The following is a 16,239-nucleotide window of genomic DNA, read 5'->3' as shown; positions in this document are numbered from 1 at the left end:
GCACCAGCATACGGAAACTGTATGGGGTACTGTACTTCTACGTTTGTACATCGTGCATATTTCTTTGTATGATTCTTTCATAATCTCAAAGGTGTTTGCACAAATACAAAGAAATGAAATATTTTCACTATTTCACTAAAAAAACAGTTCATTTTTTGTTTTGTTTTTGTTTTGATATAAAACTGGCAAAAGAATACCTGAACAATGTGGGGTTTTCAGACAGCTTAAAGTAATACAAGAAATTAAAAATTATATACTATAAGAAATTAATTGTTAGTAGTGGGGGTGACAAGCTGGCTAAATAAACAATAAGGAAAATTTTTTTGGAAAAACTGTTTCTTCTTAGCACCATAGATAAAAATAAACGTATATTTTGTGCACTTACACATAAAAGGCATTGGATCACCTGTCAAAAATCTAAATGGGAAGTTGGGGGGTTATAATTGACGATTTACAAATTTTTTGTGTCAGAACGGAGAAACGTTACAGCCCTTTGCCTTACAAAAGACATCAAAAACCCTATTAGAGGATTACTACTGTAGCCAGTAGCTTAAGTAGAACTAACATAATTCCTGGAGCTCCCTACATACTTACTAAAAGATCTTTAAAATATAAAGTAAGAGCTATTTCCAATTTTATGAACAATCAGGACATATTTGAAAATCACTGCATACAATTAAAGGACTAAAATATTTTGTACACACACACACACACACACACACACACACGTAAATAAGTAATGACTCAAAAGTCTCTTTCAGAAACTAACAACAGAAAAGAAATGGAAAGGATTGTGATAGCTACCAATTTTAACACAAACACCATAAATTAACTTTCACACTTAACTTCATACAATTCACAAGAGAGTGAGTGAACTCCAACCTGTACACATAACATTCTGAGAAATTTTACATTTAGTGATACAAGAAAATTCTGCATTAATTTAGGAATTCCTGACCATTCTGCATGATTTGTGGAGATACCAAAAATCAATGAACCACACTTTTAGAAAATGTATATCAAACTATACCTCAGCAAAGGTAACATGTACTTACTCTATTGTAGATTTTCAATAGTAACCTGGCTATTGGGTAACAGTATTACAAGCTTTTAAAACTGTGATATTTCTTGGAAGTTATTTACACTCTTTGCCCCTACAGTGTGCTACAAAAATGGCAAGCAAACTTGAGCAGGTACTACTGGTGTAACGCTGGCAAGTGACAAAATGATGGTACCACAATGACACGAAAAATAATACTAAGTGGACTTCATAAATTATATCAAATGATATAAACCTGTATTTAGAGTATAGACAGAGTCAGCAGAAGAAATTGCATAAAAAATTCACTCTGACCCACACAAACAGAAGGCAGTATGTATGTCAGAGAACATGAAAATCATTTCATAACTGGCACCCCACAAACCTCCCACATTAAATTAGGTTACAAATTCATTGTAAAACCTTAACAAATATCATATTATTTCAATGACTGTTTAATAAATGTATCAAAATCAAATTATGTAAGAGGCTACCCGGGTAATGGCCACCTCACCTGTTTAGGGGAGAATAACTAAATACACTACTGGCCATTAAAATTGCTACACAAATAAGAAATGCAGATGATAAACGGGTATTCATTGGACAAATATATTATACTAGAACTGACATGTGATCACATTTCCACGCAAGTTGGGTGCATAGATCCTGAGAAATGAGTACCCAAAACAACCACCTCTGGCCGTAATAACGGCCTTGATACGTCTGGGCATTGAGTCAAACAGAACTTGGATGGCGTGTACAGGTACAGCTGCACATGCAGCTTCAACACGATGCCACAGTTCATCAAGAGTAGTGACTAGCGTATTGTGACGGGCCAGTTGCTCGGCCACCATTGACGAGACCTTTTCAATTGGCAAGAGATCTGGGAATGTGCTGGCCAGGGCAGCAGTCGAACATTTTCTGTATCCAGAAAGGCCCGTACAGGACCTGCAACATGTGGTCGTGCATTATCCTGCTGAAAGGTAGGGTTTCGCAGGGATCGAATGAAGGGTAGACCCACGGGTCTTAACACATCTGAAATGTAACGTACACTGTTCAAAGTGCCGTTAACGCGAACAAGAGGTGACCGAGACGTGTAACCAATGGCACCCCATACCATCACGCCGGGTGATACGCCAATATGGCGATGACGAATACACGCTTCCAATGTGCATTCACCGTGATGTTGCCAAATACAGATGCGACTATCATGATGCTGTAAACAGAACCTGGATTCATCCGGAAAAAAAAAAAAAGACATTTTGCCATTCGTGCACCCAGGTTCGTCGTTGAGTACACCATCGCAGTCGCTCCTGTCTGTGATGCAGCGTCAAGGGTAACCGCAGCCATGGTCTCCGAGCTGATAGTCCATGCTGCTGCAAACGTCGTCAAACTGTTTGTACAGATGGTGGTTGTCTTGCAAATGTCCCCGTCTGTTGACTCAGGGATCAAGACGTGGTTGCATGATCTGATACAGCCATGCAGATAAGATGCCTGTCATCTTGACTGCTAGTGATACGAGGCCATTGGGATCCAGCACGGCATTCCATATTATCCTCCTGAACCCACCGATTCCATATTCTGCTAACAGTCATTGGATCTCTACCAATGCAAGCAGCAATGTCGCGATTCGATAAACCACAATCGCAATAGGCTACAATCCGAGCTTTATCAAAGTCGGAAACGTGTTGGTACACATTTCTCCTCCTTACACGAGGCATCACAACAACGTTTCACCAGGCAATGCTGGTCAACTGCTGTTTGTGTATGAGAAATCAGTTGGAAACTTTCCTCATGTCAGCACGTTGTAGGTGTCGCCACTGGTGCCAACCTCGTGTGAATGCTCTGAAAAGCTGGTCATTTGCATATCACAGCATCTTCTTCCTGTTGGTTAAATTTCGCATCTGTAACACACCATCTTCGTGGTGTAGCATTTTTTATGGCCAGTAGTGTATGAAAGAATTACAGCTGAAGGTTTAGAAAATTCAGTACCTCCGTAAAAAATAAAAATTCCACTGCATGAAATACTAGAACCTGTTCCAATTGCTGTAGTGGTTATTCACATCAGGATCCCAATATACAATAAATTATTTGCACAAATATACTTCTCAGGTGCTGTAAAGCATGCAATAGTAAAACCACTGTTCATGGAAGGCTGAAAAGAAGATGTAGGGAACAACCAACCAATCAATATTTTCAAAATTGTTTGAAAAAACAGTAATTTCTTAGATCTCCCATAAAAAGCTTTTTATTGCATTAAATTAGTTTGGCTTCCAGGAATGTGAAGTACAATGTGTGCCATCAATAAATTCATTGAGAGAATTCATTTGTTTCTGAACTACTCCCAGATGCTACGAGGGATTTTATTTGACTTTACAAGGGCTTTTAATTGCACCACCCACTCTCAGTATCTTCATAAATTAGAGAGATATGGAATCGAGGGTAGTCTTTTGTGCTTCTTTCAAATGCTTTGAAATGAGTGAATCATATTTATAATGCATAAGAACAGTATTAACTCTAAAATGCAATATTCTACAACTCCCTGTGAAATAATTTTCCAGTGGAAATCTACTAAATCTGATTTGAACTATTTGAAAGCACTACTCTTGATTTCACATCTTTCTGATCTCTGAATAAAATATACCATTCAGTTTTATTTGCAGAAGACATACCTGTACTTACTGAAAGTGAATCCACTGAGCAAATTTCCTAAAGAGTCATCAATATCCTGAACAGCTTAAAAGATTTGTTTGATCTAAATGGATTAATTAAACATGACAAAGGCATAACTAACACATTTGAGAACAGTCAAAAACCAAATAACTTTGTTTCTCTCAAAAATAAAAATCTTTGTTTGTACATAAAAACTACTTGCGAAACAAGTTTAACAGTCTTTCAGTCACAATGACAATTCTGGCCTATGCAATTGCCATGTCCATCATTTTATTATAATTACTTTGTGTGTTTTGAAATATGATTTTTTTTTGGGGGAGGGGGTGAAAGTAGCGTAAAATATTATTTACAAAAATCTTAGCAATATGTACAATATTGAGCCTAGGGATGCATGTCAACCACTATTTAGGTATCTAAACATATTAAGTATTCTGTACATTTACATTTACCAGCTATCTTTCTTTGTATTGGTATGTAACAATTCAGAATTATTTATAGAAAACCCCTTCCTACATTTGTGTGACACTAGAAAAACACTAAATTTATGATATTTTCATACTGCTACACGCTCTAAAAAATTTCAACCCCGTTAATAATCTGTTGCTTTAATACTAATCTATACCTATTAAAAATACAATTATAGAATTGTGTATGGTTTCAGCTAATCTACAATAATTTAAAAGATTTTTATTTAAAAAAAAAAAATCAGTAGTTACATGTAAACTTCCACTGCAAAAGTTAAGACATGGTTGATAACTAGGTAAAAAGGCACGAAGGTACCAAGCAATGTGTGTTAATTATATTATGCTATTAACTACTATTATATTAGTCTTACCAACATAAAATAAAGGATTATTTTATATAGCTTGTGCTAATATAATTTTTGGGGTATTGGTACAAATACCATCCAGTTCATATCACGTACAAAACCAGGAAACAACACAGAGGTCAAGAAGTGTTGTTATTGGCAGTTGAAGGGACTGGGATACTGTACTGTTAATGATGATAATGAGTAATGCTTACTATGTAATTACTGGAATATAAACAGCACTTGCTACTCTGTGAAATTTAATTTGTTGAGCCTAAATGAAAGCCTTCGTGCTGCCTCCAGCCAGAGTTTTATATACGAACAATGTGGCAGCGAAACAGTATTTTTTTTATTATCTGCAAGAGGCTCTTTAAGAAACCCAAGAACCTTACCATCATAAAATTTCCCAATATTTGATATGATACAATATGTGTCTGCTTGAAGAAATAATATTCTTGTGTTCTAAACTAGAGTACTTAATTATTTGAATATCTCTCTCTCTCTCTCTCTCTCTCTCTCTCTCTCTCTCTCTCTCTCTCTCTCTGTGTGTGTGTGTGTGTGTGTGTGTGTGTGTGTGTGTGTGTGTGTGTGTGTGCTCTGATTCTGATTCTGATTTTTACATGTCTATCCGTGCTGATGCCCAGCAAGCCATTAGTTTTCTATTTTAGGGGGTGGGGGTGGGGAATGGGGATGTGAGGGAGGGGGGAGGGAGAGGACCGGGGGGAGGGGCACGCGCGAGAGAGAGAGAGAGAGAGAGAGAGAGAGAGAGAGAGAGAGAGAGAGAGAGAGAGAGAGAGATAGAGAGAGATATGGGGGAAGGGAGGCGGGTTATTTTCTATGTTGATAGGACAGCTAATCAGGTAATCCAGGCAATATAAATTATTCTTACCTATTTTGCTTTGCAGGATCTTCAAACTTTGTTGGCATGATGTCCATGAACTGCCGCACCTTAGACCATAAGGCAGGGCGCCTAGGTACTCCTGGACCACAATCAAGACGATGCATGTTCGCCATCATACGTGCCACCAAGGGAAAAACAGATATATGATGACAAGTGTCCACTGTAAGGACATCCCCCGACACATACTCATATGCCAGACCATTATCAAATGTGGCATACAATTGCGGGGCATAGCCTGCAGCATGAAGTAGCTGTAGGCACAAGCACGAGCCACCTGTTTAATCAACCCAGTCACTGTACGTTTTTGTTTATCACTAAGAGCATGGTCTAATTAATTTTGTTTAATTGTCATTTAGTAGCAAATAAATAGAGTCCCTATTGCCACAAGCAAGCAATAATGTGTACAAAATAATGTATTCTGTACACTAATAAGGTCAAAGAAGACGTTTCATGAGGCAGAAAATAATGTCTACATAAATTGCCAAAATATAAGTATAAAGGTACACACAATTTTAATTTAAGGAAAATAGAATTTCAATTACGAACTTACCATTTGACAATTCCTTCATCAAGAGAAGAAAGCAGTTAGTTAATAGGTTTTCCTAATTTCCAAGTTTTCCACGCATTATCTTTCTAATAAGCAGTTTTAAGTGAATTTTTCTTATCTACATCATATTCACTGTTTTCCTTTTATCTCTTCTATTCTCCTAAACCTTTGCTGAATTTAAAGTTACAAAGTATATCACTGTCAGTTCAGCTGCCAGGACAACATGTGTCACTCATTTCTATGGACCTGTTTCTTAATTGTTTATTTCAATATCTGATATGCAGGCACTTCTCTTCAACCCAAAATACTGGCCATCTTATTCCCCCCTCCCTTTTAAAACTGATGGCAGCAAAGAATATGTACAGATGCAAATAGTTTCTTTCCCATGCACATGGTTTTGTTTCAAACTGTTGAAATATATTACATTGCCATTACCAGCAATTATACTTTTTGACCTAAAATGTCACTTAACTGTCTTTCACATATACTGTTAAAGGATGTTAAGTATGTGCAAAGACATTTTAGTAATGAGAAAATTTATTACAAAGTGACACAGAAAACCATGATTCACAGGCAATAGTACCATATTACAAAATTACACACAACAGATTGGAACAAATGAAAGAAAGAACAGTCAATTACTTTGCGGTAGATATCTCATTACTTGACACTTTTATGCAAGATGTGAAACATTGCAGCAGAAATAAGACACACTGATTTGGGCTACATATGTCCTATATTGTTTCCATTCATGAACACATTTGCACTGGAGATTTATTACGGGTCCAATTCAACTTCAGCATCTTCAGCTGTCTCTCAATAATTTGCTGCTGATCCCACTAGGAAGTTATCAGAAAATTAATGAAGCATAGGTGGTGTTAGGGGGCAACAAATCAATCATGTTATTTTTATTCTCTGCAAAGGGAAATGGGTTTTAGTTGCTTGTTCTGTTGTTCTCTTCACAAGAGTGTCATGTCTAGAAAAGGGTGGTGAATCCAATGTATCATTTTAGTTCAACACTAGTATCTTTGATAAACTTTAAGCAATTTATGTTTAATCATGGCAATTGATCCACCAACATCAGTTTTCTTCACTGTCAAAGCTTTTTTCAGCAGTTCTAAATACTGGATAAAATCTGATGTTTCATCTCTCCTTATAGCGATAGGGGAGATGCTGAGTCGCAGATAGGCACAATAAAAAGACACAATAAAGCTTTTGGCCATTACACACACACACACACAGTTTCATCTGTGTTACAGTGAAGTGTTTCTTCTTCCATTGGCTTAAATAGTTATATCCACCCATGTATGTGGTAAATCTAAATTCTTTCCTGTATCATTTTTCTTTCTGAACATAATTAGTACTACATTTCATACGAGTGTAACCCGGCACTAAGAGCTTGTGATCTGAAATGTCCAGATTTTTTACAATTCTTTAACACTGCCTTAAACTTTGCAATCATGTGTGCATTTATATCCTGGCCAACTAAAGTATCTGATGCTTTACCTCAGAAGATAAGTTTAGCTATCCATGAAGCTGCGTTGTTTGCTCCTCTGCCACCATCTATGCAGCAATTCATGGTTAAGTTAAAGGTCTGGAGTTCTCATTTATAAAAGATCACAGAACATTGCAGGAAAGGGGTGAGTACATACTTCTGCATGTGAAAAGTCAACACAGGCATCATGTCATTGGCTGATGCATCATCACCACTAGATTTTAAAGAGTGTGCCCCATCAGCCATTCTATGGTGTTCACTCGCGTGAGCTATTACTTTTCCATCTATTTTATTTAGTCATCAGTCTTCTGACTGGTTTGCTGCAGCCCTTAAAAATTCTTCTCCTGTGGCAAACTCTTTATCTCAGCATAGCACTTGCACCCTATGTCCTCAATTTTTTGGATGTATTTCAATATCTTTTTACCCTCTACAGCTCCCTCAAGTATCGTGCAAGTTATTCCCTGACGTCTTAACCAGTGTCTTATCATCCTGTTCTTTCTACTTGTCAACATTCCCCATATGTTCCTTTGTTAACCATTTTTGCAGAGAATCTCATTTTTTTACAAGTCCACCAAATTTTCAACATTTTTCTACATCACTACATCTCAAACGCTTAAGACACCCTTCTGTTCTGGTGTTCCCAAAGTGCAAAATTCACTACCAAACAATGCTGCACTCCAAATGTACATTCCCAGAAATATATTTCTCAATTTAAGGCCCATGTTTGATACCAATAGAGTTTTCTTCACCAGGAATGCCCTTTGCCTGTGCTAGTCTACTTTTTATGTTCTCACTTTAACTGTCAAGGGTTATTTTCCTTCCAAGTTAGCAGAATTCTGTAACTTTGTCTACTTCATGAGCACCAGTTTTGATGTTGAACTTCTCACTATTGTGATTACTGCTACTTCTCATCATTTGCATATTTCTTCATTTTACTCCCAAACTACTTTCCATATTCCTTAGACTGTTTTTCCACTCAACAGATCTGGTAATTATTCTTCACTTACACTGACAACAGCAATGTCATTAGCTAATCTGATCACTGATACCCTTTCACCCAGATTTTAATTCCACTCTTTAATCTTTCCTTTGTTTGAGGCCATTGCTTCTTTGATGTATAGACTGAACAGTAGGGGCTAATGACTACATCTCCGTCTTACACTCTTGTCAATCCAATCACTTTGGCCTTTCAGTCTTATTGTTCCTTCTTTGTTTTAGTACATATAGTATATTCCCTGTCTATCCCTATTGTTTATCCCTGTTTCTCTCAGAATTTTGAAAATCTTGCACCAGTTGACATTGTGGAACACTTTACTCAGGTCAACAAATCCTATGAACATGTCTTGGCTTTTCTTCAGTCTTGCTTTCATTATTAACATCAGAACTGCCTCTCTCAGGTCTTTACTTTTCCTAAAGCCAAACTGATCAGCGTCTAACGGATCCTCAATTTTCTTCTCCATTCTTTTTATCAGTATCTTGGATGTATGACCTGTTGCGCCAAACGTACAATAGTTCTCACATTTTTCAGCTCTTGCTATGTTTCAAATTGTGAGGATGATACTTCTATGGAAGCCTCATGGTGTGTCAACAATCTCAGATTCTACACACTGACATCAACAGTCATTTGGCTGCCTCCTAACCCAATAATTTTAGAAATTCTGATGGAATTTTATCTACCCCTTCTCCCTTATTTGATCTCAAGTTTTCTAGAGCCCTTTAAATTCTTACTCATACTGGATCCTCACATCAATTCCTATTTACTTTTCTATTACATCATTATCAGACACCACCTCCCCTCATAAAGGCATTCAACACGCTCTTTCCACCTATCAACTTGCTCCTCTGCATTTAAAAGAGAAATTCCCATTGTACTGTTAATATTGTTGCCCTTTGTTTTAGCTTCATCAAGGCTTCTTTCAACTTTTGTATATGCTGAATCAGTCATTCCTATTATTTCTTTTTTGATTTCTTCACATTTTTCTTGCAGCCATTTCACCTTGGTTTCCCTGCACTTATTATTTATTTCATTCCCAATTGATAATATTGCTATATTCATGTCTTTCCCTGAACATTTTTTTTATCGATATATTTAAGTATTTCTTCTGTTACCCAAGATTCCTTTGCAGTTACATTCCTTATACCTGTTTCTGTCCAACATCCGTGATTGCCATTTTTAGAGATGCCCACTCCTCTCCAACTTAACTGCCTACTATGGCATTCCTTACGACAGCTTCCTTTTCTGCCTTACCTAATAGTAACATTTCACTGCACTGGAACACACATGTCGCAAGTGTCAGACGAAGGACATTTATTTGAAGATTTGTTACTTCATCAGCTTACGGGCTGTAAGTCTTTGATCGGTACCTTATATAGGGTGTACATTTGAGCAAGAGGTTTGTGTGGTAGAGGTATCTTATCCACATGTCTCCTTGCGGGTACAGACAGCAAATGGTTCCTGGCATTTTGAAAATCCAGAAACTGCTCTGAAGGCAGTAGTATCTTTTCATGTCATATGGAACTAATCACTTAGTGGTGCTTGTATCTTAATTAGTGCATTTATCACTAGGTTACTACTCTCAATGAATCATGATAAACACTTTTTACAACCAAGCACCATCGGTCCACTGATGCACAGCTGATGCCGATGAGACAACAAATGTTCCTTCTGGGTACAGGATATTTTTTGGCGTGGTGATAATACTACCCTCCTAGAATGATCTCCCATTACTGAGTATTCTTCCAACATCACACAGTGGTCTTTGTTACTAAATTTTTCTTTGCATGAAGACCTGCAGTCTGGCGATGGTTTACAATCCCTTGACTTAACCACCTGTCCATTTCAGTGACTTAAGTCTCATCTCCCTTTCGTTTTCCCTTTATGATTGCACTGACTTTCCACGATATTCCTATCATGCTATTTGCTTCCTTTAGTTTCTTCCAGGCTGTTTCTTCAGCATCCATCAATTCAACAGCACTTCTGATTCTTTGCTTTTAACAAAGCTCCTGGCGATTGAGATTTGAAAGACTTCTAACGAGTTTTCTATTTTTGCATTATCTCTCTTCAATAAAACTGCCTTTTCATGCAAGTTATAAGGTTGGTGCACAAGTTTGCAGCATTTTTGTTTTATATGTTCGTATTCTGGTAGCTATGGGTTTATTTATCGACTGCCATTTTTTATTTGTTGTCCACTGTTGCTATCGAAGTTTACATTCTATCAGTTTGTCATCTGGAGATAGCGAGTGGAGCTGTGGACACTGGAAAATGGAATGAACATTTCTGAAATTCTTCTGTTCGAGTTTAATAGAGTGGTGACAGCAATGGAGGCAGCCAGAAACATTTGCACCGTGTATGGGGATAATGATACTGGACAGAGCACAACAAGAAGATGGTTCTCTCATTTAAGGAGAATCGTTTTGCCACCAGTGACTCTCCACATTCTGGAAGGCCCTTGTGTTTTGAAGAATATAATTTAAACACATTAATCCACAAAAGTCTATGTGAGTGTGTTTGAGAATTGGCAAATGTGATGAACTGATCATTCCACCACTGTGGGATATCTGCATGCAATGGGATGGTTCAAAAGACCAGATGTATGTGTATCAAATGCTGTAAGCCAAAATCACAAAAATCAATGCGTGGCCATATGCGTATCTCTGCTTGCTTGTCATCAATTGGCTCATGAACACCACCAACCATTCCTACTCTACATCATTACTGGTGATGAGAAATGGTGTTTTTATGCTAAAATTAAGGAAAAGAAAGGCATAGTTTGGCCAAAAAACATCAACTCCCCATACAAAGACCTGCATGCACCCACAAAAGGTAAGGTTATGCATATGGAGGAACAGCCATAGTGTGGTGTATTACAAATTCCTCACGCGAGGTGTAACCACCACTGAACTGATACTACTTCACAATAACACTAACCCACATCTACTGCACTGACAAAAAAGTGCTATACAGGAGCTGTGTCTTCTGCTCTCTATCCAACAACCTTGAAGCAACTTCCATTCCAGGTGAAACTGCACTCCGAACATGGCTTGACAAATTCTTCACCTCAAAACCACGTGATTTTTAGTCGCAGAATCTAAAAGTTATCCCAGTGTTTGTAGACCATTGTAAATAGCAAAGGAAAATATATTATTGTTCATTAAAGTCTCTGTTATGTGTATCTGTTGTGTTTATTTAAGTTATGCACCAACCTAATAGATGCATGCCCTCTAATGAGTGAGGAGTTGTTAGGGAGTCTTCTATTGATAGAACCACAGCTGAATTACCATACCATGTGATGACAAGGCACATATCTTTCATCACAGCAGTGAAGCTAACTGGTTTCTGTATGGAATGAGCCACTTAACTCCATTCTGGCCATTTCCTTACACATACAACACCCCCCCACCCCCACACAAAAAACACTTTACATCACATAAGTCTTACATTCACATTTTTCTGCAGGGGATAAAATATTTTTAATTGCATTAATATAAGTTTCTTGACTTATAATGTGCAGATGCCAGGTAATTATATCAAGTGGCAAACTCATTCAAATACTCTCTAGAGAATTCTAGTTTAGAGGGGAGTATACATTACAGCAAGCTTATGGCATGTTCCAGATGAAGCTACAGATCAAAATTTACTATCAATAAAGCAAAAGTTTTTAAGTAAAATGGAACACCAAATGTAAATAACAACAGTTTACCTTACCCATGCATACCATATTAATCTTCCATATAGGGAACAAGACTTTTTTAATGAACACAAGTTATAGACTGAGAAGAATAATTTTTTAGCAGCCTAAGAAGTAATGACCACCTACCAATCAATCATACAAGGAGGATGATTCCTTTATGCACGAGTATCACAATAACAATGTAGTATGTCAATAAAGGAACAGGCAACTACCATGTAGTAAAAGGTACCAGTGATTTGCAATTCTTATCACTGTGGCAGTGAAAATAATTAGAAACATTATATGCTAACAACTACAATTTTCATAAGGAAAGTTGAAATTACAAAATTAAATTGAACAGTGTGTCAAATTTCTTACGAAACATTATTACAGCTTTCAATACAAAGTCAGTATTATTCAATTTTGCCTAAATTGTTAATTTGTCTTTTAAAGATTGTATTACTCACCTTCAACTTTATAATTAATCAAGAAAAATGACAATGAGAATATTGTGTCACCAGAACAAGAACATTAAATGGATACTTCAGACTACAGTTTCAGAACATCAGTTCCCATTACCTGAATATTCCGTGTTTCTGCATGTCTGTCTATTAGGAGATCTGTCTTCTGGCCATATACTCTTACAAGAACCACATCGTCAGGACAGTCACCATAGAAGCACCCCACCAGTTTGTTGGTAATACCATCAGTAAACACCTGAGACCAATTACATTTCACAGTATTCCACCAGTGATATATGAGATTACTGCTACATTAGATAACTTAAGATAAATTTTAATACATTAATAATCTGTGTACATAAAATTCATTTTATGATATACAATTGAGGAGCCTGCTTGAAACAGACCTTTGGTAAACAGTATGAATTGGTTTACTACAGAAACTAGTCAGATAAGTGTCTGAATAAACAAAACTAATAGTTACCTCATCAGAAACAGGCAGAAGAGGAGTATCCTACAGAGAAAAAAATCTTATTGCCTCTAACTTCAAAGGTGCTGCATAACATGTCTACCTTATTAAATGCCATGCCACCAGAATACAAAGTACACATTTAGCACTTATCCTCAAAACATTTCAGGACAACTCAAACTCACAAAGACAAAACAGTGAACACAGTACTCCAGATTGAATCTACATGTTAGCGGGACTACTGGTAGCACTTTAGAAATCTTTAGTGATTCCTTCTGCTGGTTTCATGTGATTTTTTTGCACCCATCTTCCAAATTCTCGACAATCGGTGCCCATCGGTACACGAGGGCTGCCTGACCTTGGTTTAGCTGTGACTATTCCCCAATTTCTACTCCACAATCCAATCACAAACAACTCACTTTGTCAGCTTTAGAAGGGTTGATACATAGTGAATGGTTGTTTTCATTCACGGGACAGCCAGTGACTACTCCAGTTCGAAGTCACTGAACCCTCCTGACCATCTTATCCTGCTGTTATTACTCCTCTAGCTGAAATGATCGCACGGCAGTATTGGCTGAGAGGGACTGCCTGTGGTTGGTCCGTCACCGAGCGCAAGTCTTTCTATTTGATACCCCTTTGCGACTTCTGCGTCAATCAAGGTGAGAGGAAAGAATTAGGACAACACAAACACCCAGTCCTCGTGCTATCATCATCTCCATCTGGTCGGGAATTTAACCTGGGATCTCACAATGCAGGGGCAACAACGTCAACCTCTAGACCACTAACTGTGGACTACTACTATACTAACTGGCGACAAAACAATATTAACCACCACCTTTTACACTGGTTGGTCTCAGCTATATTGACACCCGCCTATGTACAAATTCTCATTTTTATACAAACTGACCACCAACGTGATTTGTGTGTGAGTGTGTGTCACTTTGCCTCTGGTCATAAATTTAGTACAGCCATCTTCTGTCACCATGAGAGACGATAATTATCAATTTGGAAAGGGCTGTATTAGGCACGCAAGTGAATCAGTAACACTAAGGTATTCAGAGTTTGTTCTAAAATCTTTGAAATGTGGACAGCAGTGACTCCCACTAAAACAGGACACACACACACACACACACACACACACACACACACACACACACACAGAGAGAGAGAGAGAGAGAGAGAGAGAGAGAGAGAGAGAGAGAGAGAGAGAGAGAGAGAGAGAGAGAGGGGGGGGGGGGCAGTCCCTCTCGGCCAATACTGCCGTACGATCGTTTCAGCTAGAGGAGTAATAACAGCAGGATAAGATGGTCAGGAGGGTTCAGTGACTTCGAACTGGAGTAGTCACTGGATGTCCCGTGAATGAAAACAACCATTCACTATGTATCATTATTTGGGCTGCACACATTTATATGTAAACAAGTAAAAAATAATGTAGCCAAATTTTGTCGCAGTGATAATTAGCGCTTCAAGGTTACCCTTCATATATCGTCATCTGGGTAGCAGCACGGCCGTTGGAACAGACCTATTAGATTCGACTCGCCCATCTGTCAGCCGCCTCACCCCTGGGCTACAAAAGTAGCAATTATAAGGGCCTCTGGCGTCTACGAGCGATTCGTAAACCGAGAAGAAGATGGACTTTACTTCTCCGACGCTTGTGTTTCCCAGTAAAAATGCGAATACTTGACCATGGCACAAGTAATTCTTATGAAATCTTACACTCAAGTGCAGCGTTGAAACCGTACATAATTTGTTACGCATTCCCTCGATTTCTGTGCGGAGCAAAAGCCATAACAATAAGAAGGTTTCGATTCGGGCGGTCGAGAGTCAGATTGAGATGACTGCACTCTGACACGCGCCGGCAGGATGGAGAGGTTCTCTTGCGAGGACACGCACGATCGTTAACAGGAACGAGGAGCGGGTGCTGCGGAGCGATAGCCTGGACAAAGTTCTGTATATCCCCTGCTCTACGTACCATACAATATTGATATAGAGCAGAGGTCACCTAACTTTTGTCACGGCGGGCCGGATAACTGACGAAATTACGTGCGCTAGCCGCATCATCATTCTGTATAAAACTTACAAACCAAAACAATAGCTCTGGAAAAAAAGACGAGAAACCAAGTTCAGTGTTCCGTGTTAATAATGAGTGGGTGGCACAAAAACAAGGACAACCAGTATATTTATTTACTAAAATAGATTACATAAGGAGACGTTAGCAAAAAGATAGTTATATCAGAGCTTGTGGGAGCATATTCGAATCTCACGAACTAAGCAGTAAAAGAACGTTTGTGAGATTTTTAGAAACTGACTTTCGGCTTTCAAGATACTATCAATGTTTCCTGCATCTAATGAACAGAACTGTTTTCAAATGCTCATTTGTCTATCTCGTTCGATGTGATGACTTTAAAACACCTCACTGTCGAAAACGTTTGCTCGGACATACTTTGATGTCATATCAGCAGCAAATTTCTGTAGTTTAAGAAACTCCGCTTTAGGTAAGCAGCGGTAAAATTCAGTAGTTTTCCTTCTCAGTTTTTCTCTTTGAATAAATCATTTGTTTGGAAATCAAACAGCTTCAACTATACTTCAACTGCCACACCACCAAGGTTACAATCAAATGGATTTTGGAACAGAAGAACGCCACTCTCACTTCTGTCAAGATCTGAAAATCTCTCCAAATAGATGCTTCAAGACGCGCAAGACTTCTTTTTCGAAAAATCTTGGTTGATATCTTTGAGGATTGTAGCACAAAACTTTTTCAAACACTTAACACGAGAAAAGTTCTCTCCTTCCAGTTTTGCTACATCACAGCTTTCTTCGAAATCCTTCGATGATTCTTTGTAGATCAAAAGACGAGTTTATCCTTTCCCTGAAGTTTCAAATTCAGTACATTCATGTTGCGTGTGACGTCGACCAAAAATGGCAACTGTCAGCTAACTAGAATCTGACAGCTGTAGATCAGCTCTGTTTCTTCCGTGATAATAATACCTGTTTTGTTTCGAAGCACGTAAACTCGAAGCAGGACTCAACCGCAGCTGAGCCACCTCACTACTTCACTACTGTGTGACAAGGCGAGTCACTGATATCTGAATTCATATCTTCAAGGAAAACCTGTAACTGACGGTGGTTGAGCGCATGCCTTCAATGAAGTTCACAGCAGAAAGACTGGTTTCAGT

General features: G+C 38.1%; 1 protein-coding gene across 3 annotated transcripts in view; it reads right to left on the bottom strand.

Annotated features, from left to right (window-relative positions):
• The window catches only part of LOC124622559 (ethanolamine kinase 1), a 147,055-nt gene that overhangs the window by 28,533 nt on the left and 102,283 nt on the right, over window positions 1–16,239 (bottom strand). For all 3 annotated transcript variants that reach the window (XM_047148295.1, XM_047148294.1, XM_047148296.1), the window contains 2 exons: window positions 12,713–12,850; window positions 5,410–5,672 (listed from right to left, as the gene is read on the bottom strand). In XM_047148295.1, the coding sequence (XP_047004251.1) occupies window positions 5,410–5,672; window positions 12,713–12,850 (401 nt within the window). The remainder of the gene's footprint in view (window positions 1–5,409; window positions 5,673–12,712; window positions 12,851–16,239) is intronic.

Source organism: Schistocerca americana, chromosome 7 (assembly GCF_021461395.2).
Source record: "Schistocerca americana isolate TAMUIC-IGC-003095 chromosome 7, iqSchAmer2.1, whole genome shotgun sequence".
Taxonomy (NCBI): Eukaryota; Metazoa; Arthropoda; class Insecta; order Orthoptera; family Acrididae; genus Schistocerca; species Schistocerca americana.
This window is presented reverse-complemented; position numbering and strand designations above follow the sequence as displayed.